We start from the raw sequence: 23,842 nt of genomic DNA, 5'->3' as shown, positions 1-23,842 counted from the left end.
TCACCCGAAAACCTACAAAACAGTTGATCCTGGAGCGTCTTAGACCACTGTGATGGAAAGTAAAGGCCACTCATACGGCCGCTGGGTCACTACAAGGTCAAATACGCACAAATATCAACTTTATTTTTCACCTCAAAAGTTGCATAATGCACTTTTAAGGTTCACAGAAAAGCTGCGTCACTCAGATCCTGCTCTCGTTTGGTCTTCCAAGGGGCTGATTGGCTGACAGAGTGAGTGATAGCACAAGGGACCAATCAGAGGAGGTGCTTTGCGGGCATAAAGTGTGTCTGACTCGTTGATTGGTTTAAGCAGCACGTGTTCTTTCGTAAAACCGTAAAGTCAGTGCACTGAGCGCAGACTTGTTTATTTAACCTTACGCTTCATCAATCATAGTTCACACACACTGACAGGGGCCGACATTAGCCTGGATATGTTCTGATGTCATTGTGGGTTTATTTATGTGTTGTTTTACTGCAGAGCCACCACGTTCACTAGCTGTAGCTGTTTCCCTCTGAGTTTACTGTGTCAGTGTCACTGCCTCGACATACAAAGGACGACCGGTTGGGATAATATTTACTTTATTGGAAGGGATTTTAACAGTAACATTAACAGTAACAACAACAAAGTCAAAATGGTGACAGTGTTTCCATCTCTCTCCTCCACGGCTGTTTACGTAAACCACCTTCATGTTGTTACTGGTATCCCTGTCCAAGACACACCTTTTGGAACATTTTCACTTTGGACCCAAGCATGGGATGTTAAGCTGCAGCTCAAGGAAGTCTGAGTATCTTTTTTAATAACTATTATTATTATTGTATTAGTAATGTCTTATATGAACTATATGACTTGGTTGTTTTTTTTCTTTTTCTTTTTTATTAGTGCTGCTGATCAGTAATGCATTAGTATAAGAAGTGATTGTTGGGTAATTGTTATTGCCATTGTTATTGCTATTACTGTTGAGTTATCATCATCATTATAAAAAAAATAAAAAAATACCTAAATCAATTCAGATATAGTTCTCAGAAGCTATAACATGTACATAACCGTGTGTTTCCGTATTCAACATAGTACAGGCAGACAAGCGGGGGCCAGCTGCTCGAGGATAGCATCGTCTGGCAGCGCACTCCTAAATCTTGTCTCTTTTACTGCACAGCATAGGACACTGAACAAATGATGGTCCGGTTGCTCGGAGGCTGCCCCGCTCTGGCAGCAGGTCCAGACACAGGAAAGAAAAAAGAAGAACCTCGATTCATTTTTGATACATATCATTAAGATTAATCTTGTTGTCATGAGCATCAATCAGTCTATTAATACTATACTTCTCATAAATAAATGTGGAGTGTGTTATGTATCATTCATGCACCTTGATACAAAGTAATGCTATATGGGTTGTGATGATGATGATGATGATGATGATGATGATGAATAACAGTAATACTAACATGGTATTAAATTAGGTATAAGAAACAAATTATATACTTGTTATAAACATTATGTAACATACTGTGAATGTCGACTTAATGTAACATATTGTTGCATTGATTGTAACTATGTCACCAACTTCATTCTTTAGTAACATGTCAGGTCTCTGTCTGGTTTTCGTTTTCCAAGTTTCCTGGACAACGTGAAATCACAACATTACAATCAGAATTATGTTTCCCGCACACTGGGGGCGACAGATGGACCCCCTGTGTCCGTTTGGATATCCGTCACCTCTCCACAATCAGCAGTTAAAACAGCATGAAACGAGAGAATAGTTGCCAGATAAAATGTGTATTTAAAAAGTTCAAAAGTCAGATTAATACAAAACCAATTCAGAGTTGGAGTCCTGAAACGACAGTACGGCACCAGCAGAAGAGATGAAAAAGAGAGACTCATCGGTGGTGCTGATGAGGCTCGACCAGGTCTCGTGACGTAGAACACAGAGACAAGGAGTGGATCATGCCAGTCTGGTACTGGGGGTTCAGTCTCTTACATACTTATACCCTCTATGCATTACAGTGTTACTAGTGGTCAGTGGGTGGGTAATTTCCCTCAGACCGTAAATCTGGTTTAAACTAGCTTTGCAGGTGTCATGTAAGCAGATGCAGTGTCTCAGTCTGCTCTTCATGACCATATTTGGTTGCATCTTGACCCTCGGGCTCTTTGCTCAGTACCTTTCCACTAAGTTGTTTTTCTGAAACTGCAAACTTTAGCGTGTTTTTTCCTGAAACTGTGAACTTTAGCGCTCGTATCACATCCCCATATGGTCATCCTGAGCAGACTGATAAGGCAGTGTCTGGTGCAAATACTAATACAAAAATATGATTCCTAACAAACACAATAAGAACTAAACATTATTGTTGCAACCACATTACAAGTATATAAGTATACACCACGTTCCAAATTATCATGCAAATTGCGTTTCAGTGTCAAAAAGGTAAAAAAAAAACCTCATGGATGGTTTTGTATCTCAGGCTCTTTGAATCACTGACATTAATCTCAGAGACCTGGGATGATTCAGTTTAAGCCCAGTTAAGGGAAAAACTATTGAAAAAGTACCTTCCACATTATTAAGCAGATCACCATTTTCAAGCAATATGGGAAAGAAAAAGGATCTCTCTGCTTGGTCTAGGTATGAAAACCTTCGATTTTTTATGAAAGATTAAGCGTAATCATACTGATAAGAGATTTGTGGATGATTCAGACACACAGCAGCTACAAAGCAGCATACAGGTATTTGAAGCTGCTGGTGCCTCTGGAGTCTCCCGAACATCAAGGTGTAGGACCCTCCAGACGCTGCAGTTGTGCATAAACCTTCTATCCGGCCTCCCCTAAACTGTTCATTGAAGCTGATGAACAGAAGCAGCTGCTGGAGCTCAGAAATACATGAGGACTCATTTTCAAACAGTCTTGTTCACTGATGAGGCCGTGTAACCCTGGATGGTCAGATGGATGGAGTAGTGGATGGTTGGTGAATGGCCACCATGTCCCAACAAGGCTGTGACGTCAGTAAGGAGGGGGCGGAGTCATGTTTTGGACCAGAACCATGGTGAGAGAGCTGGTCGGCCTCTTTAGGATCCCTGATGGTGTGAAAATGACCTCTGAAGAAGTTTCTGACTGACCACTTTCTTCTACGGTACAAAAAGAAGAGCTGTGCTTTCCCTAACAAGATCATCTTCATGACAACGCACCATGTCCTGCTGTAAAGAATACCTCTGCATCACTGGCTGCTATGGGCATAAAAGGAGAGAAACTCATGATGTGGACCCCCTCCTCCCCTGACCTCAACCCTATTGAGAACCTTTGGAGCCTCAACAAGCAAAACATCTATGAGGGTGGGAGGCAGTTTTCATCCAAACGGCAGCTCTGGGAGGCTATTCTGACATCCTGCAAAGAAATCCAAGCAGAAACTGTCCAAAGACTCACAAGTTTAATGGATTTAAGAATTTAGAAGCTGCTATCACACAAGGGCTCCTATGGTGAAATATAACTTGACCTGTTAATACTTTTTTGATTGAAATAGCTTCTGATTTCAGTAAATATGACCTCCTAATGCTACAAATTCAACAAATGACCATTTTCAGTTAATAACAAGCTTTAAAATGTATTGAAAGGATGAGTTGCATAATAATTTGGAACAGTCGATTTTGAAGTTTTTACTATATTTATTTTTGAATAAAGTACTGTTCTCACTGGGAGGTTTTTTCAACCACATTTAAATGATCCTCTACCACTTAAAGATCTGAAAATGATGCTGACTCTCATTTGAGTTGACAATTTAGAAAATCTTCAAGTTCTGCTTGGGACCCTATATCCAACCATGCAAACTGATCGGGACTGTAATTAGCAGAGGTGGGAGTTAGTCACTAAATGCAAGTCTTGAGTCAAGTTGTGAAGTCCAAAGACAGTCCAAGTAAATTGGTCATGGGGTCAAGTCTTGCTTTAGCCACAAGTCACCTCCAGTCACAAACGTCAGCGTTAAGCCTAATGTTCACTGTGGGACTCTTAGTTCTTCTTTTCAAAATGTGTTTACTTGAAAATATACTTTGAATCACAATGTGGCTCAAAGATGAAAAAAAAAGAATGATCTGATCGAAAAGTTACTACTTGAGTGTGTGATGCAGTTTTTTATTTTGACTTCAGCAATTTTGAAAATTTAGGCTTGTATCAAACTTTTCAAAATCTGATGGATTTGGATTCAAAGTCTAATTAAAGGGACTGAGTAATGAATAAAGTAATGAGTAATGTAACTTAGTTACTTAGGCCACGAGATCTCGTGACTTCCCTACTCATTTGGTTTCACTAGAACCACTTTTTGAAAAATGAGCCAACACCACTGAAAATGCGGCCTAAAAAGGAAGTATTCTCTTCAGCTTCTACTCTGGCATTCTCCTTATGCACCAATTTCATCCTTTCTACTTCTTGAGCACGCTTACGCTCCATCTCCCTCTGCTGTTCCTCCCTCTTTCTTTCCATTTCTCTCTCTCTCTCTCTCTGTCTCTCCCTCTCTCTCTCTTCAAGCTCTCTTTGCCTTTGCTCAGCCTTGGCATTCTGTTCATATATCGCTTTTAGTCTTTCTGCTTCTACAGCACGCATACGCTCCATCTCCCTCTGCTGTTCCACCCTCTGTCTTTCCATTTCTCTCTCTCTCTCTCTCTCTCTGTCTCTCTCTCTCTCCCTCTCTCTCTCTTCAAACTCTCTTCGCTCTTGCTCAGCCTTGGCATTCTGTTCAAATATCGCTACAAGTCTTTCCATTTGTTCGGCACTCTTACGGTCCATCTCCCTCTGCTGTTCCTCCCTCTGTCTGTCCATTTCTCTCTCTCTCTCTCTCTGTCTCTCCCTCTCTCTCTGTTCAAGCTCCCTTTGCTTCTGCTCATCCTTGATCTTTTCCTTCATTTCTTTAATCCTTTTCTCCATTTCTCTTTTCTCTTCTTCTTGCTTTTGTTTTCTCTGCTCTTGGTCCTTCTTCAACTTTTCAGCCATTTCTGTCATCCTTTTCTCCATTTCTCTTTTCTCTTCTTCTTGCTTTTGTTTTGTCCGCTCTTGGTCCTCCTTCATCTTTTCTTTCATTTCTGTAATCCTTTTCTCCATTTCTCTTTTTTCTTCTTCTTGCTTTTGTTTTCTCCGCTCTTGGTCCTCCTTCATCTTTTCATTCATTTCTATAAGTTTTTTCTCCATTTCTCTTTTCTCTTCTTCCTGTTTTTGTTTACTGCGTTGTTGCTCATAAGCCATTTCTTTCAATTTCTTCTCCATTTCTCTTTTCTCTTTGTCTTGTTTTTGTTTTTCTTCTTCAAGCACCTTTTTCATCTCCTGTTGACATTTTCTCCTTATCTCCTCCTCCTTTTTCTCGATCTCTTGTTGTTTTTCCTTCAGAATCCTGCTCTGCTCTCTCTGAATGGCCTCTTCAGCCTCTTGGAACATCTCACTGGTGTAGTGGCTTCCTCCGTTCTTCCTCACCATGTCGTCGATCTTCCACAGCAGCTCCTTCACCTGAGTGCGGTCTTTCTTCTCCCAGTTATTAAACACATGGAACCTGTTTCCACAGTCGGAGACCAGCTTCTGTAAGGAGTCTTCAGAGTTATCAATGTGATCTTCAATGGATGCTTTATGTTTCTCCAGATCGTCTCCACCTGTGAAAATGATCATGATGTACTTCTCAGCATCCTCTCCAAATGTCCTCTTGATACATTCCACTGCACACTGTTCTTCTTCTGTGAATCGGCCGATTCTTAGCAGCAGCAGAAAGGCGTGTGGTCCAGGACACAAATGGTTGATGCATTTAGAGGTTTCGGTCATTGTTTGTTCATTGGACATTGAGGTGTCAAACAGACCAGGAGTGTCCACCACCGCGACACGGCGCCCGTCAATGTCTGTCTCTACTTTTTTACAGTGCTGGGTGATAGATTTTCCAAATGGTTTGGCTTCAAACTTCTTTTTGCCCAGGATGGTGTTCCCACTAGAACTTTTCCCACAACCAGTTTTTCCAACCAGTGCGATTCTCAGAGCTTCAGGAGCTGAACCTGAAATCACAGAGACAACAACAGTGATGATTTAACAAAATGTTGTCAGATCAACACATTGTAGATAAAAGAGTGTCTAACTCTTTCAAATGAGGTCCCATGGACAAACACACAACCGCCCTGAGCAGTCCCTTGGTGCACTTTGAATGACGGGCGACTGTGGCCGCACCAGTGGTCCTCCCTTGTAGAATTCTTTTAAATTCTCACAGGATTTCCTGCATTCTGGGTTAATTTGAAAACAATAATAGAGCTCCTTTCATTGCCTAAAATTACACTGATTATTGCGACCTTCTATTGAATTCATTTATATTACTTTTGTACACTCCGTTAGTTGTAAATGAAAGACAGAACTGTTCATTTACAAACTCACTGGTTTTAGGGGCAGCCTATCGTCTGGGCCCCCCTTCAAATTGGGCCCCCTCAACAATTACCTGGTTTGCTCAGCTCATAGCCCTGTTCTTGCTCTATATTTTTAAGTAAATAAGTAATAAGTGGGGTCAGGACTCCCCTGTAAAAGAGATTCTTAATCTCAGTGGGACTTTCTTGGTCAAATAAATATAAAAAGTATTTCTTAGACATATCATTGTACAACCTTACAATGAAATTGTGTTCGGGTGTTGGGTTAGTCCTGAGCCGAACTCTTTCGTGACCACCATGCAGGGGGCTGCCATTGGCCATTGAGTGCTGCCTTCAGTGCTCCTTTGATGTGGTTCACCACTTTCTGGGTTTGTCTAAATTTCAGAGCGTGGTGTCCTGCACTGGTCAGCTCCTCCACCTCCTTCTTCCTTTTGACGTTTATTGTTGATTTATTATCATTTTAACACACTTGTTAAGTGTTGGTAGAGCCCCTTATGCAAACCAATGAATTTTACATTATATTGGTCCCTGATCACCCTGTGATTATGGTATCATCACTTTGTAGAAGGTGAGCGTGTGTGACTGTGGAATGTTGCCAACTTCCTGTCGGCTCATGACGGTTTCCTGTTTTAGCGTGTGAAGTTCTGGCCTGTGCTTCCCCATTGCCTTGGTTCCAAGGGGAGATAAGGGAAACCCCCACACCACTTGGTGGCGTTGGAATTTCTTTACTTCCTGTCCTGGCTGTGAATGATTGACCAGTCAGAACTAACAAAAACAGTTGAGGAAAATGACTGTTAATTTTAAGACAGATAGACCTATCTTATAGCTCACCACCAGAGGTGAGGACTCTTTATTGACCTTCGAATTGGACTAAAGACTGAAGCTCAAACATCTGATTTGAGTAATAAGCCAGTTCCTTTATAGACAATGCAACAACTCAACAATTGTGATCTGTTCTAATGATGAATTATTTCCCAAGGTCAACAAAGATACAATGTACATACATAATGTCGAAATGCCGATACTGCATTTGTAAAGTTGGTTAAGTTTGTTAATGTGCTTTTTCAATAGAAATGTATTTCTTAAACTCAAGACTCCCTGCCAATCCCCAATGTGACTTGTTGGTTGAGACGATTGGTTGGTATAAAAAGGGGTACACAAAGCAGTTCGTACAGGGTTTTTCTTTTTCAGTTGTTTTCAATCTGTTCATCCAGAGAGACGGCAGGAAGAGAGCGCACATGTCGACATCCCCCGCTGAACTCTGACCTCTCTTTGTCTCAGATGGACCACAAGAATCTTTAAGTCTGAGCCCGTCATTTGACATGATTTGTAATTAATCAGTTACTTCTTTTAAGGACATCTGCATTTTTCCAACAAGACAACAAACTTTTTGATCGCTGCGCTTTCAGCGCAAACCATGTGAGTCGACCCTGAGCCCACAACCACCATCGACACCAGGACTTTGGACACCGGACCACAGTTGGCATGGAAAACCTTTCTCTCACGGTCGTAAGCGCATCTCACAGACCTGGCTCAAAAAGACTCACATAACTTCTACACAAACCACCTTAACTTCACCTACTGACTTTCAGATACAATTTTACAACATGTTATCTGATCATCTATTATGTAAACCTGCTAGTTTATCCTGTTGTGCATTTTAATATTTAATGCAGTCTGTTAATAGATTTTGATCATTAAACCTCCATAAGCCACAGTTTGCTTTGGTAATGCTTTTTCAGACTAAGGGCCCATGTGTATCGTCCAAGAACTTATTTCCTTCAGATAAATCTGTAGTTTAGCAATTAATTAACAAATTAATTGATTAATAAACCCTTATACCCTACACTGTCCATATTTCTTGCGTAAATTCAAATGAGTAAAATAAATAAATAAATACAATTTTATTAAAAGTCCAACTGACTTTCAGGCAAATGAGTTCAGATTTGGAGCTATTTCAACATTTATTAAATGTTAAAATACCCACATTTATAATGAAGTACTCACATTGGCCCTCATTTATCAACATTGCGTACAAAAACGTGTTAGTGTAGGTGTATTTGCGATATACGCCAGAGTGCGCGTGGCATTTATGAACCCGCGCTTTACGTTCAGACCTTTCCGTACGCAGAAGGATCTGATGGTAAATGTCACGGAGAAATCCTAGCGTCATTTGAATGAAACGCCCAAAAATATTCATAATCAGGAGGCCCACGGGTTTTACGGCACGCACGCACAAAACATGGCAAAAAAGAACATTTCTCCAACGAGGAAATGATAAAGAGTGTTTTTTAACACAACAAATATGATATTTTTGCGCTTTAGTCTATATAAAGAAGGCTATACAATTAGACCACATTAAAAAAAATAGTGTGTAGTAAAAAGAAGAAAGTGTGGATATAAAATGCTGCAGAGACTCTGGACCATGATCTGAACCAGCTCCGTGGACTCAGCGCTGGAGCCGAGGGCAGGACTACGCGTCTTTGGGCCTGAGCAGAGCTTTCCTCCGGGAGGAAACAGGTGCGCGGGGAGCTGACAGCCGACCGGACCCTAACGAACCCGTCCGGACCGAAGACAGGCCTCCAACGAGACGAGCTTCAATCAGCCCCTGAGGAGAGGAGAGTGTGCGGTCAGCAGACCCTGTGCGCGCCGCTCCCGGACCTTACGAACTGTCCGGACCGAAGAAAGCTGTGGAGCTGTCGAAGGATTTGTTTGACACCCGGGCAACATACACCACGGAATACGATCCACAGACTTGATGCTCAAACCAGCTAGAACACGGAGCAGGGCCTCGCGAAGACCCAGGTGAGTCCCGGTGTCCCGGTACCCGGTAGCGGGTGTGAGGCCTCCACACAAAGGTCCGGGCTGAGCCTCTGGGCTCTTGGCGTGGAAGAGCATGTCAATGCAGCGCAACATTGAATTAAGTCTGCCCATAAACTTTAAAGCTGTAGCCTTGTTTCATGTTTAAATCATCAACGAGGATTACATGCGATGTGGCAATGCAATTCATGCTGCTTAAAACTGTGCGGTTTAGTTAAAATTGGTGTATCATGTACAAAACCTCCTGACTTGGTGTAGGATTTGAGCGCACTGTACGCCAGGTGTACGGTGAAGAAGAAGAAGGAAGTGATTCTGTCGTCTGTTGTGGACAGGACTGTGGTAGATCTACTTTTACTTTGGAGAAAATAGTTACTATAGTAACTGTTGAAGAAATAGCCTCATGAGCTTCTGTAACATCTGTCCACATCAGTACTGCTGTAACCACGACTCAGAGGAACTGGGACAAACATGACTCTACAGCAGATACAAATGACAAGGGTTTGTTTTTGTAGAATGAGAGTAATTAATAATTAACTAAGATTTTAATTATATACAGGATTTTTCACACTTATTATGAAGGAATACTTGAATTTCAATCTTTTATTGTTACATCCAGCAGAAGTGTATTGTTCTAAAGCAGAATCTCCATGACTTCCTTCTTCACTTCTCAGTCTGTGACTTGTTGTGACAAGTTTAGTTAAAGTTAAGCTGGTAACCAAACTGGTGCCATGCTGCCTGGCGACCTGCTGGGTAACCAGACCGGTTTCTTCCTGTACCCCAGACGGACGATAGGCCAAGGTGGGCCATCTTCTAAAGCATCACAAAAGATCCTGGGCAAGGTCGTTTCGCACCTAAAAGACAATAGGCCCGCATGGCCCATCTTATAAAGCATGACAAAGATCCCACTCTCCCTCCACCGCCAGCCTGATTTCATTCCCATGCAAGGCGCCTTTTGGTCGCTTGCATTTACATCTCCAAATGTATCACCATGTCTTTGTTCTGTTGTACTGCCCTTTCATGTATGTGTATAAAACCAGCTACGAAACTTTGCTCCGCAGATTTACTCACAGATTCTCCTGTGCGTACAATCTCCGCATGTGTAATAAACTTCACATGTTGACAAGACTCAAGCTTTATTAAGTAAGAAAATCCACAACAGACTAAAGAGCAATGAGGCCACAGCCTTTTTATCAGACATGCAAACACATATATAGTGAAAAAGCAGCATTTTTGAACAGAACATGTAGATTTTGATTAATGAACTCAAACAATCCATTTTTTTGTAGTGCATATGTTGGACAACTAAATAAATTCAACACTAAACTTTCATTTTGTTCAAGAACTGTAGTTCTACTAATGGCTTCAGTTTCACCAAAGAGTGAACATATGAGTAAAGGATTGTACATAATGTGGAATTCCAAATCAGGTTCTGTACATCAGAAGATACTGTCTTTTTGAATTATATTTAAAAAGGATTCTTCTTCTTAAATATTGTTACATTTTTTACATTTTAAACTTTTATTGACTATTTATAGGAATATAACACACACTACAGAATATGCCACCCTATACCATGCAAAATAAAATGGTATCAGTTTGTTTTCTTGCTACAGTGGCTACTAAAAGTTTACAAATGGTTTGGCATTATTGAATAGTTGCAAGTCACTTTGGACACGTTCAGTTTTAGTAAACTTGCCAATGTTCACATCTCTGATCAGCAGAAACCATGTCAGAACCACCCAATGACCACACGGTCCACCTGGAGAGGTCAGCCCTCTCCTCACTGACCACACGGTCCACTGGAGAGGTCAGCCCTCTCCTCACTGACCACACAGTCCACCTGGAGAGGTCAGCCCTCTCCTCACTGACCACACGATCCACTGGAGAGGTCAGCCCTCTCCTCACTGACCACACAGTCCACCTGGAGAGGTCAGGGAGAGGAGAGAGAGAAGAGAGAGGAGGGAGAGAAGAGAGAGGAGGGAGAGAAGAGAGAGGAGGGAGAGGAGGGAGAGGAGGGAGAGGAGAGGAGAGAGAGGAGGGAGAGAAGAGGAGAGAGAGGAGAGGAGAGAGAGGAGGGAGAGGAGAGAGAGAAGAGAGAGGAGGAGAGAGAGGAGAGGAGGGAGAGGAGCGAGAGGAAGGAGAGGAGGGAGAGGAGAGAGAGGAGTGAGAGGAGAGAGAGGAGCGAGAGGAAGGAGAGGAAAAAGAGGAGAGAGAGGAGAGGAGAGAGAGGAGGGAGAGGAGAGAGAGGAAGGAGAGGAAAGAGAGGAGGGAGAGGAGAGAGAGGAGAGAGAGGAGCGAGAGGCAGGAGAGGAAAGAGAGGAGAGAGAGGAGAGGAGAGAGAGGAAAGAGAGGAGGGAGAGGAGAGAGAGAAGAGAGATGAAGTAGAGGAAAGAGGAGAGAGAGGAAGGAGAGGAGAGAGAGAAGAGGAGGGAGATGAGAGAGAGGAGGGAGAGGAGAGAGAGAAGAGAGAAGAGGAGAGGAGGGAGGGGAGAGAGAGGAGAGAGAGGAGCAAGAGGAGAGAGAGAAGAGGAGGGAGATGAGAGAGAGGAGGGAGAGGAGAGAGAGAAGAGAGAGGAGCGAGAGGAGAGAGAGGAGAGAGAGAAGAGAGAGGAGCGAGAGGAAGGAGAGGAGGGAGATGAGAGAGAGCAGAGGAGGAGGGAGAGGAGTGAGAGGAGAGGAGAGAGAGGAGGGAGAGGAGAGAGAGGAAGGAGAGGAAAGAGAGGAGGGAGAGGAGAGAGAGGAGAGAGAGGAGGGAGAGGAGAGAGAGGAAGGAGAGGAAAGAGAGGAGGGAGAGGAGGGAGAGGAGAGAGAGGAAGGAGAGGAAGGAGAGGAGAGAGAGGAGGGAGAGGAAAGAGAGGAGTGAGAGGAGAGAGAGAAGGGAGAGAGACGAGGGAGAGGACGAGGGATAGGAGAGAGAGGAGAGAGCGGTGGGAGAGGAGAGAGGAGGGAGAGGAGAGAGAGGAGGGAAAGGAGGGAGAGGAGAGAGCGGTGGGAGAAGAGGGAGAGGAGAGAGAGGAGGGAGAGGAGAGAGACGAGGGAAAGAAGGGAGAGGAGAGAGACGAGGGAGAGGAGAGAGGCGGGAAAGAAGGGAGAGGAGGGAGAGGAGAGAGACGAGGGAGAGGAGAGAGAGGAGGGAAAGAAGGGAGAGGAGAGAGAGGAGGGAGAGGAGAGAGAGGGGGGAGAGGAGTGAGAGGAGGGAAAGAAGGGAGAGGAGAGAGAGGAGGGAAAGGAGGGAGAGGAGGGAGAGGAGAGAGCGGTGGGAGAAGAGGGAGAGGAGGGAGAGGAGAGAGAGGAGGGAGAGGAGAGAGAGGAGGGAAAGAAGGGAGAGGAGAGAGACGAGGGAGAGGAGAGAGGCGGGAAAGAAGGGAGAGGAGGGAGAGGAGAGAGACGAGGGAGAGGAGAGAGAGGAGGGAAAGAAGGGAGAGGAGAGAGAGGAGGGAGAGGAGAGAGCGGTGGGAGAAGAGGGAAAGGAAAGAGAGGAAGGGCAGAAGGGAGAGGAGAGAGAGGAGGGAAAGAAGGGAGAGGAGAGAGAGGAGGGAGAGGAGAGGAGAGAGAGGAGGGAGAGGAGAGAGAGGAGGGAGATGAGAGAGACGAGGGAGAGAGACGAGGGAAAGAAGGGAGAGGAGAGAGCGGTGGGAGAAGAGGGAGAGGAGAGAGAGGAGGGAAAGAAGGGAGAGGAGAGAGAGGAGGGAAAGAAGGGAGAGGAGAGAGAGGAGGGAGAGGAGAGAGAGGAGGGTGAGGAGAGAGAGGAGGGAGAGGAGAGAGAGGAGGGAGATGAGAGAGACGAGGGAGAGGAGAGAGACGAGGGAAAGAAGGGAGAGGAGGGAGAGGAGAGAGCGGTGGGAGAAGAGGGAGAGGAGAGAGAGGAGGGAAAGAAGGGAGAGGAGAGAGAGGAGGGAGAGGAGAGAGAGGAGGGAGAGGAGAGAGAGGAGGGAAAGAAGGGAGAGGAGAGAGAGGAGCGAGGTGAAGGTAAGCCACCGACTCGAAAGCATCAATGATGCTGGAACCGTTTCTTAAACATTAAGTTGAGGAAATACAAATATTAAGCTCTATTATGTCTAATATTGAAATCTAAGGCTTAATAATGACGAGTAGAGGATGCTCTGAGTAACTCGTCCTACAAGACTTTTACGCACCAGTTTTGAAACGCTTGTGTTGCAAAATTTGTGTTTTGTGATTGCGTTCTGAAATTTTGTTTCGTTTAGCTCAATTTATTCTGCAATCTCTGGTTATTCCTAATTGAAATAACTAAATCTCAACAAAAACGAATGTAATGAGAGTTGAATTAATGACAGATAAAACAGCTTTTTTTTTTAATGACGCTGTCAAAATAACGGAGTGAAATTCTGCCAACGAAACCACTGGTTTAAACTCTCTAATGCCGCCTCCATTTTTCATCAAACGTAAATAAAAATGCGCATTATTACAAATCGCATGTGGTCCCAGGTAAAACTAATCCCGTGGCTTTATTCTGTATTAGGCCTTTGGCCTGGTTTAGATGTGAGCTTAGTCCGGCCTTAGTACTGATATTGCATGTTTTTGCCCTGGCTTAATCCTGGTTTAGTTCTGAGTTGTCCTACTTTATTATTAGGCTCTTTATTATTCGGTATTGATCTATTGCTGTGTTTTTTTCCTTTTCTCCAAAGCCTTAAACTGCTGGAATATAATATAACTTTTATACTGTATTTAGACCCAATTCTATTCTATTCAAGCAGTGATGATAATGACATTTATATTTATTTACCCCAAAAATAGGAATATATTTGGTGGTGGGAGGCTCACCTCTGACCCCCCCAGTGGCCAATGACAAACCACAAATCTCCCCCAGTGAAAAAAGTACTGGAAGAGCCCTGCTGTAAGCAATGCTGACTGTGAAAGAGGATTTTCTCAAATGAACAACATAATATCAAGTCAAAATGGTTAATAAGTAATGTTTCAGCACTCATGTTCATTTCTTTGGTTGTGCCTCCTTTGAATAAGTGGCTCCTGACAAATATGTGAAGAAATGGGTTCTTCTAAGACGAAAGGACTGCCGACCACATGCCCACAGAGGAGCTTCATAGATTAGAGAAACAAATAAACTGAGTGGATCTGGCAAAAGCAGAATATGTTCATTTAGTAAATCACACACACCCCCAAACATTTATGATTGTTAAAATCTGCTGAAGGATATCTTAAAATAATTCAAGGCCTTAAGAAATATTGGAAAATAAAATAATGACAGTATCAAATACCTTATATTGTGCAGTGTGAATACTGCACAATACATGACTTGCTTACATGACTACATGTAAGTACATAAGTACATAAAAATAGAAAATGTAGCGTGTATCCTACTGTTTGTTAAAGGCTGGAATTCCCCCACATCCCAAATCCCACTTTTCTCATGCACAGTGACTCAGAGCCAAGATTATCGATCTGAGTCAAAATAATAAAACCCAAGGCTTAAGAGGCTAAATCTATTTAGATGAGACACTTAGATAACTCATGTCCGGGATAAAACAAGGACAGGAAACAGTTAAGACTCCAGGAAGTTAGCATCACGCTATGCAAATATTTTCTGTAGTGCATTTCACTCACCTTGTCTTGAGGCCATACTGCAGGACACGTGTGATGTGGATGATGCACCTGTGAGAAAGAAAGAGGAAAACACCAATTACTAACATTTTCATTAGAACGTGGCCCAGGTGTAGAGCTGGGTAACAAATGAGCCTGTGTGTGTTGTCTGGAACTGTACAAATATATGACAGCCATGCTGGATACTGTTAATGTAGCCTAATTATCACCACATTTTTTTAAAGTCTATGTCATATATTTGTTGCACACTTTCAGTTTCACAAATCTTCCGAGTTTCACCTGTGGGTAATAACTGCATATTGCTGCTACTTAACAACAACTACTTTGTTTTTAATGAATTAATCAATTGCAGTATACCATAGTCACACCCATGACAGACAACATACACCACCTTTTGATTGCCCTACTTCTGTCCAGTCTCCTCCTGTCCTCTTCTCTGCTCCTCTTAAGTCTCCAGTCTCCCCCTGTCCTCTTCTCTGCTCCTCTTAAGTCTCCAGTCTCCTCCTGTCTTCTCTTCTCTGCTCCTCTTAAGTCTCCAGTCTCCTCTTCTCTGCTCCTCTTAAGTCTCCAGTCTCCTCTTCTCTGCTCCTCTTAAGTCTCCAGTCTCCTCTTCTCTGCTCCTCTTAAGTCTCCAGTCTCCTCCTGTCTTCTCTTCTCTGCTCCTCTTAAGTCTCCAGTCTCCTCCTGTCTTCTCTTCTCTGCTCCTCTTAAGTCTCCAGTCTCCTCTTCTCTGCTCCTCTTAAGTCTCCAGTCTCCTCTTCTCTGCTCCTCTTAAGTCTCCAGTCTCCTCTTCTCTGCTCCTCTTAAGTCTCCAGTCTCCTCCTGTCTTCTCTGCTCCTGTTAAGTCTCCAGTCTCCCCCTGTCCTCTTCTCTGCTCCTGTTAAGTCTCCAGTCTCCTCCTGTCCTCTTCTCTGCTCCTGTTAAGTCTCCAGTCTCCTCCTGTCCTCTTCTCTGCTCCTGTTAAGTCTCCAGTCTCCTCCTGTCCTCTTCTCTGCTCCTGTTAAGTCTCCAGTCTCCTCCTGTCCTCTTCTCTGCTCCTCTTAAGTCTCCAGTCTCCTCCTGTCTTCTCTGCTCCTCTTAAGTCTCCAGTCTCCTCCTGTCCTCTTCTCTGCTCCTCTTAAGTCTCCAGTCTCCTCCTGTCCTCTTCTCTGCTCCTCTTAAGTTTAGTTTGCAAACCGCTCCAGACCCCATGGCTGAAGTGGTCCAGGACTGGATCGGTTTGGACCCCCTTTTGGGAGCGGAGTGGTTCACTTTTGGCTGTTGAAACACCCTCAAACCGCTCCGGTCCGTTCCGGTCCTGTCGAAATGGGGCTCACGTTTTTACAGTATGCAACGCAGCCCTTTGATCGCAGTGCGCTGCAGCGGGAGGGGGAGGGAGGGAGGGGAGAGATTGGCTGTGGCACAATCTCTCCCCTCCCTCTCTCTCTCTCTCTGTCCGGTTTGCATTTTTAAAGGGGTGTCAGGGCCCTGAGATATTATCCATCATTGTTTGTGCACAATTGTGAATAGAAACCATTGTGTTTCAGCCTGGTTGTGTTCAGTTAGAACCAGTAGACTACACCACTGGGTGGGGGGTCAAATGGGGGGGTCTTGAGACCAGTGCCCATCACTAACAGTAAATTAGGTCTGTTTGATAAAATGAAGGCAGCTCTTACCTTGTGCGTGCTCCAGCAGCCTGTAGACTGTGGACTGGGGACTGGGACCTCTCCCTCTTATACAGAGCAGGAGGAGGAGGAGAGGGGGTCACATGATTTCACAGAAACAGCTCCAGTTCTTTTCAGAGCAGTTACAGGGAGAGGAAAAAGTACAACGTATGGGGTCATAAAATGTGGTCTGATTTTGTATTAAAATCATGAGAACAGCCACGGTTTTTCCACACTGCTATGTTCTTACCTGAGCTTAGACGAGTTGATGTGTACTTGTCTGGTCTCAGTCACGCAAAAATATGTTGTAAAAGATGTTGTTAGCATTTAGTCTCTACAGACTTATATTTTTGGATTCCAGCAGGCATTACTAATCATAGCAGATAGGGAGACAGAGAGATTACACAATACTTTTAATTACTCAATTATTTTAAATGGAAAATAGTACTTTGTGAAAGAAAAACACACTATTCATCAATGCTCAAGTAATCCTATACTTTTCCCTTTGCTTTTCTATCCAACTCTCATATTATGAAGTTTTCAATGTCTATGCAGTTCTATAGGACATTTTGGTCGATTCTAAAAGAGCATTCACTAAACGAAGTCACCGTGTGGTTTCACCCACTGCCTCCCAGGTGACATTTGGATCATTGTTTCCCCCTACACATGAACACATGCAAAGTTATTTGTTTTTGGGGGGTTATCAAAACAATTTACGAAACAGGGAGTTGTAACCATCTTTCCGGCGGCACGGTAGCGCAGCGGTTAGTGCTCTCGCTTCACAGCTAGAAGGTCCGGGTTCGATTCCCACCTGGACGGGGCCTTTCTGTGTGGAGTTTGCATGTTCTCCCCGTGTCTGCGTAGGTTTCCTCCGGGTACTCCGGTTTCCCCTACCACTAAAAACATGTACAATAGGCCAGGATGAAGGATGTGTGTGAGTGAATGTATGGTGGTGTCAGAGGGTCCGTTGGCGCAGACGTGTGTAGTCGCGAAAGCGCCTCTGACAGTCTCCCCCAGGGGAAACTGAAGCTACAATCGTAGCTTTCCACCACTGAGTATGTATGGAGTGAATGTCTCATGTCTCATGTAAAGCGCTTTGTGACTATATGTCTGTGAAAGGCGCTATATAAATAAAGATCTTCTTCTTCTTCTTCTTCTTCCTGCTCACGGGTGATTGTTACATTTGTGTGCGTTTTTAAAGAGCTGTCGCTCAGCAATGGAACCATGTATAGGGCTACATGGATGTGCCATGTCTACTGAAAATATGTCCAGGAACCATCAGAAATGTGCCAGATTGTAAACTTTTGGATTTATAGGCTGCTAGAAATGGCATTTCCCAAAATGTCAGAAAAAAAAGAGGTGTATTGAGTGATCATCTTCATATTGTAGGTTTTAGTTTACTAGGATGTGACTGCAGTAGAAGCAGGATGCTGATCTGATAAAGGGTCTGTGAGTTATAGCTTCACAAAGATGGTCCTGCTCAGAAAGGCTCAAAAATGTCCCTCTGGCATATGCAGGATTTGACCACGTGTTCACTACTGAGGCACTTCACATTTTTCACAGATAGAAGACATATCAGTCAGTCTATAACCAGAAAATCTTTATCTCAAATGGCTTCATGGTTTAAAAATTATTTGGAATGCTACTCATTTTTTTTTTTTCCAAAACGAGGATCAGAAATAATGCATTAATTTATAACCGTATATCCATTGTTAAAATAAAGAAGACAAGGTTTATAACGAGGAAACATGTATATTTATGGACACAGACAAATCTGAACAAAACATTTTACTTTGACATGTGTGCAGATACATTTGTTTACCTCAAAAACGCAGCAGATACGTCTTCCACTTTAAATTCCAACACAGCTGACTAATGGTTACGCCTCTGACTGCTCTGAAAATAACTGGAGCTGTTTCTGTGAAATCATGTGCCCTCCTCTCCTCCTCCTGCTCTGTATAAAGAGAGGGAGGTCCACAGTCCAGGCTCACAGGCTCACAGGCTCACAGACTCACAGGAGCACACACGAGGCAAGGCCTTCAATTTAACATTGACCATGCTCAGGTTAGATTATCAATCTATAATATTATCGACCCTTCTGTCTCACCTGTTTTCATTTATATATTCATACATACATAGTGGGGAAAACAAGTATTTGCTCAGTTTTTAATTGGATTTTGGCCAAATACTTTTCCCCCACTGTATGTGTGTGATTGTATTTTTACACAGATGTGACAGTAATGTGGTGAATGTGTCTCTTCACAGGACAAACAGCGTCTCCTGACACAAACTGCAGCTGCTGAAGTACGAGTCGACTGAAGACTTACTGAAGTACAAAGTAAGTGCGTGAGTTGGAGAAAGCTTTTCACTGTAGTTTCATCGTTTTTTATTTGCTTAAACCAACCAATGCAAAAACAGAGATAAAAATGGTACGAATTTGAGTTGTTTTGACTAGTAAAGATTTACTTGGGCATTTGACCTATTTCACTTGTTCTGCGGTGTTTCTGACTTGTTTCAATACACTTCATCTTTATTATGGATTATTTTCTTCCGATTATTGACAGTTTTACTTTCTTATTTCAAGCAAAATTACCTCAGAACCAGTGTAAAATGTCATCAAACTAGCAAAGTAAACTTGGTCAGATCAGGACAAAAGTCTAAATGAGTAAAACCTGCTCAGAACAAGATACAGAGTCAATGCTTGATATTCACTTATTGTAGGATCAAACACCGACCGGAGTTAATGTGAGCCAGGGGTTAGACAGCACTAGTTATATAAGTTATAATACTGCATCTGCATCTGCATCTGCATCTGCATCTGCGGTGGTGTTTCAAATGTTGGGAAATATGCCATGTTTGTGTCCCAGCTAGCTGTCTTTCTCTCCTGTTCTCTCTCTCGACTCAACATTGACCAAGCACATATTTCCAAAGTTCATGATAAATGATTAAAATGTTCAGTTACTACATCAGCGTGTGTCCAGGAGCCAGTGTGTACTTTAACAGTAACCAGCGTGGCTGGACGTTCAGCCTGGCTGCCATTGTGGACCTACAGATAACACACACAGGCTCATCTGTAACCCAGCTTTACACCTGGGACACATTCTGAAGTGAATCGTATGGGTGTTTTCATAATTATATTTTTTACATTTTCCTCTTTCTTTCTCACAGGTGCATCATCCACATCACACGTGTCCTGCAGTATGGCCTCAAGACAAGGTGAGTGAAATGCACTACATAAAATATTTGCATAGCGTGATGCTAACTTCCTGGAGTCTTAACTGTTTCCTGTCCTTGTTTTATTCCTGACGGGAGTTATCAAAGTGTCTCATATACAGTAAATAGATTTTTATGTAGGCTACAGGCCTACAGCTTATTTAATAAACACTTTTCATTACTAGCCTATTTCTTTTTTTATGTAGTAAATGTGATCTTGGATTAGCTATAAGGTAAATATTCTTAATTCTTCGTCATGCGCAAAAATACCATATTTATTGTATTAAAAACAGCTCTTTCATTTCTTGGTTGGAGAAATGTTCTTTTTTGCCGTGTTTGGTGCGTGCGGCTGTGAGGTTGTGAGGCTTCCTGATATATGAATACACCCTTTAATTGTTTGTAAACATTCAGGCTTAGCTGGAGGCAGGAAGCTAGATTCCTATCTATTCCACTGTAGCTGTTGTCATAGTAACGATAAACAAATGTTTAACTATTGTTGGAAATATCAGATAAACCTTATTTTAATCACCTCAAATGTCATTCCTCCTGTTCTGGCACTTTAAGCCACAACAGGACCACATATTTTAGTTGTAGTTTTACACTTATAATCGCTAGTTTTAGTTTAATCTTATTTTACTTGATCACTTCCTGCCTCCAGCTGATGTCACTGATGATGTCAGCAGTTAAAGGGTCTATATTTTTGGGAGTTTCATTTAAATGACACTAGGATTTCTCCGTCAGCCATTTTACCATCAGCTGCTCTTGCGCACGATAAGATCTGAGCGGAAAGCACAGGTTCATAAATGCATTCATTTTTATATTTATTTGACCTTTATTTTACCCAGGAAAGTCCCACTCCCAACTCATTGCGCTTACTTGGAATAAGTTGTAAACCCGATGCATGATTATTACGCCCAATGTTAAGACATGATTACTAGTAATGCTAGTTTGATAAAGAGGGCGTTCCCAGTATTCATTACTTATAATACAAGTTCTGATATCTAAACATGTTAGTACTGGCGACTTTTGTTACTTAAATATTGCCTTAACCTGTACTTGTATTCTTAGTAATGGTTCCTGGAATATTCCTGTTCCCTTTATGGTTTATTGGTTATTCCCCTTAATGAAGTTTTACAAATGTAGCACAAGATATAAATGATGTAATAAAGAAAGAACAAAGTGTAGTTATAAAGTCAATTTATTTAATATTAACACAGTGTTAATATTAACACTGTGTTAATATTAACACAGTGTAAACACTTACATTTGTAAGTGTTTACACTGTAAGTGTTTACACTGTTTACACTGTAAACACTTACATTTTTTGTTGAAATTAATGATAGAACATCTCTATTTCTGCAGTTATAGTTCACATCAGTCCAAACAGGTGGATTAGTCTGTACTGAGCTGATGAAGACGAGGAGCTGAAGTGTCTTAGAAGGTTCCACAGACTCTGTACATGCAGCAGGTTCAGCAGACTCACAGTAGGAGGAAGGGCATCTTTGTAAATCACCGTCAAAGCTCACTCCTCTAAGTCCTCATCAGTGTGGTCAGATTTCTATAAGACATAAAAAGAACAAAAATACTTTAGTTACGAGTCCCTATGGAGCTTTAACACTTACATTTGTATCACTAATTAAATAATAAATGTGTTATAACGTAGAGCAAGGACGATGTTGCATTTTTCAAATATAAAAAAATATTGAAAATAGCAACAATACATCAAACTCTCTGAGCAAACACAAATATATCCATTTTTCTAAACTGGCCAATCCTAGTAAATGGGACCGAATCTTATAATGGATACTTTAGATTGAGCGTGAGCACAACAGGACGACAAATAATCATAACTGGCGTCATGTAAAGTTAGTCAGTACTTGCATAACCCTGTTATTGGAACAGAAACATGTTGCAGTAAAATGGAAAAGCAATTAATCATAATTTTCTCTTGGTAATGTACTTCTTACATGGAATAGAGGGTAAATGCTGAAAATTTCAGGTCTCCTAGTAATTATAACACTTTATTTCATGTTACCACCGTAATCGGAATTTACAGTGCTGAGATTAAGAATCTCTTTTACAGGGAGTCCTGACCCCACTTATTACTTATTTACTTAAAAATGTAGAGCAATAGCAGGGCTATAAGCTGAGAAAACCAGGTAATTGTTGAGGGGGCCCAATTCGTAGGGGGGCCCAGACGATAGGCTGCCCCTAAAACCAATGAGTTTGTAGATGAACAGTTCTGTCTTTCATTTACAAATATTAATGCTGTTGTCTCTGTGATTTTGCAGTTCGTACATCGACTCCTGAAGCTCTGAGAATCGCACTTGTTGGAAAAACTGGTTGTGGGAAAAGTTCTAGTGGGAACACCATCCTAGGATTTAATAAGTTTGTAGCCAAACCATTTGGAAAATCTGTCACCCAGCACTGTAAAAAAGTAGAGACAGACATTGACGGGCGCCGTGTCGAGGTGGTGGACACTCCTGGTCTGTTTGACACCTCAATGTCCAATGAACAAATAATGACCGAAACCTCTAAATGCATCAACCTTTTGTGTCCTGGACCACACGCCTTTCTGCTGCTGCTAAGAATCGGCCGATTCACAGAAGAAGAACAGCGTGCAGTGGAATGTATCAAGAGGACGTTTGGAGAGGATGCTGAGAAGTACATCATGATCATTTTCACAGGTGGAGACGATCTGGAGAAACATAAAGCATCCATTGAAGATCACATTGATAACTCTGAAGACTCCTTACAGAAGCTGGTCTCCGACTGTGGAAACAGGTTCCATGTGTTTAATAACTGGGAGAAGAAAGACCGCGCTCAGGTGAAGGAGCTGCTGTGGAAGATCGACGACATGGTGAGGAAGAACGGAGGAAGCCACTACACCAGTGAGATGTTCCAAGAGGCTGAAGAGGCCATTCAGAGAGAGCAGAGCAGGGTTCTGAAGGAAAAACAACAAGAGATCGAGAAACAGGAGGAGGAGATGAGGAGAAAATGTCAACAGGAGATGAAAAAGGTGCTTGAAGAAGAAAAACAAAAACAAGACAAAGAGAAAAGAGAAATGGAGAAGAAATTGAAAGAAATGGCTTATGAGCAACAACGAAGTAAACAAAAACAGGAAGAAGAGAAAAGAGAAATGGAGAAAAAACTGATAGAAATGAATGAAAAGATGAAGGAGGACCAAGAGCGGAGAAAACAAAAGCAAGAAGAAGAGAGAAGACTAAAGGAGAAACAACTTGGAGAAGTGGCTGAAAAGATGAAGAAGGACCAAGAGCGGAGAAAACAAAAGAAAGAAGAAGAGAAAAGAGAAATGGAGAAAAGGATGACAGAAATGGCTGAAAAGATGAAGAAGGACCAAGAGGTGAGAAAACAAAAGCAAGAAGAAGAGAAAAGAGAAATGGAGAGAAAACTTGCAGAAATGACTGAAAAGATCAATGAGCAAAGGCGAAAAGTGTTTGAAGAGAGACAGAGGGAGAGACAGAGAGACAGAGAAAGAGAAATGGAAAGACAGATGGAGATGTTCCGTAGGTTTGCTGAACAAATAGAAAGTCTCGTGGCGATATATATATATATAACAAAAAACCAACAAGGTTAAGCAAGAGCGTAGAGGGTGTGTGTGTGTGGCTGTGGAAGAGCTTGGTCGCTTCTTAATTCACCCCATTTGGAGCTATAGGAATATACAAAGAGAGGCCAATGTTAACAACATCTTTGGTCGTTTTACGTGATTGAGGGCACACACAAAGACCAGACAGGTATGCATTTGTCTCCAGCAGGTTAGATGCTGTAGCGCCTGCTCACTGTCAGACAACTGCAGTGCATCCAGAACGCTGCTGCTCGAGTCCTGACAAGAACCAGGAAATACGACCATATTAGTCCAGTGCTCCGGTCTCTGCACTGGCTTCCTGTCACTCAGAGAATAGAATTTAAAACAGCTCTGCTTGTTACAAGTCTTTTCATGGTTTCGCACCAAAGTCCATCTCTGACATGTTACAGCCGTATGAACCATCTCGGGCCCTGAGAACTTCAGGGAGGGGCCTCCTGGTGGTTCCAGAGTCAATAATAAACACGGTGAGGCTGCGTTTCAGTTTCATGCAGCTAAAATCCAGTCTTCACGAGGATGTGAGACAGGCCTCAACTCTGACAAAGTCCAAATCCAGGCTGAAAACACTTCTTTTTGCCCGTGAATATGACTGAAAGTATTTTATCTGCACTCTTGCCCTTTACTGT

At 42.6% G+C, this 23,842-nt stretch overlaps 2 protein-coding genes across 2 annotated transcripts; one reads left to right on the top strand and one right to left on the bottom strand.

The window, feature by feature from the left end:
* Positions 1-4,254: 4,254 nt before the first annotated feature.
* Positions 4,255-14,802, bottom strand: LOC306968278 (uncharacterized protein). The gene is made up of 2 exons (XM_079563620.1): positions 14,760-14,802; positions 4,255-6,002 (listed from the first exon to the last, which is right to left on the bottom strand). The coding sequence occupies exons 1-2, from the start codon at positions 14,773-14,775 to the stop codon at positions 4,285-4,287; spliced, it is 1,734 nt and encodes a 577-aa protein (XP_079419746.1). The 5' UTR covers positions 14,776-14,802; the 3' UTR covers positions 4,255-4,284.
* A 7,164-nt stretch (positions 14,803-21,966) lies between these two features.
* On the top strand, positions 21,967-23,210 carry LOC306968851 (uncharacterized protein; the record flags this gene model as incomplete). Its single annotated transcript, XM_079564397.1, has 1 exon — positions 21,967-23,210. Exon 1 carries the CDS (start codon positions 22,116-22,118, stop codon positions 23,208-23,210), a length of 1,095 nt encoding a protein of 364 aa, XP_079420523.1. The 5' UTR covers positions 21,967-22,115.
* Between the last annotated feature and the right edge of the window lie 632 nt (positions 23,211-23,842).

Source organism: Gobius niger (assembly GCF_951799975.1).
Source record: "Gobius niger genome assembly, chromosome: 1".
NCBI classification, from domain to species: Eukaryota; Metazoa; Chordata; class Actinopteri; order Gobiiformes; family Gobiidae; genus Gobius; species Gobius niger.
This window is presented reverse-complemented; position numbering and strand designations above follow the sequence as displayed.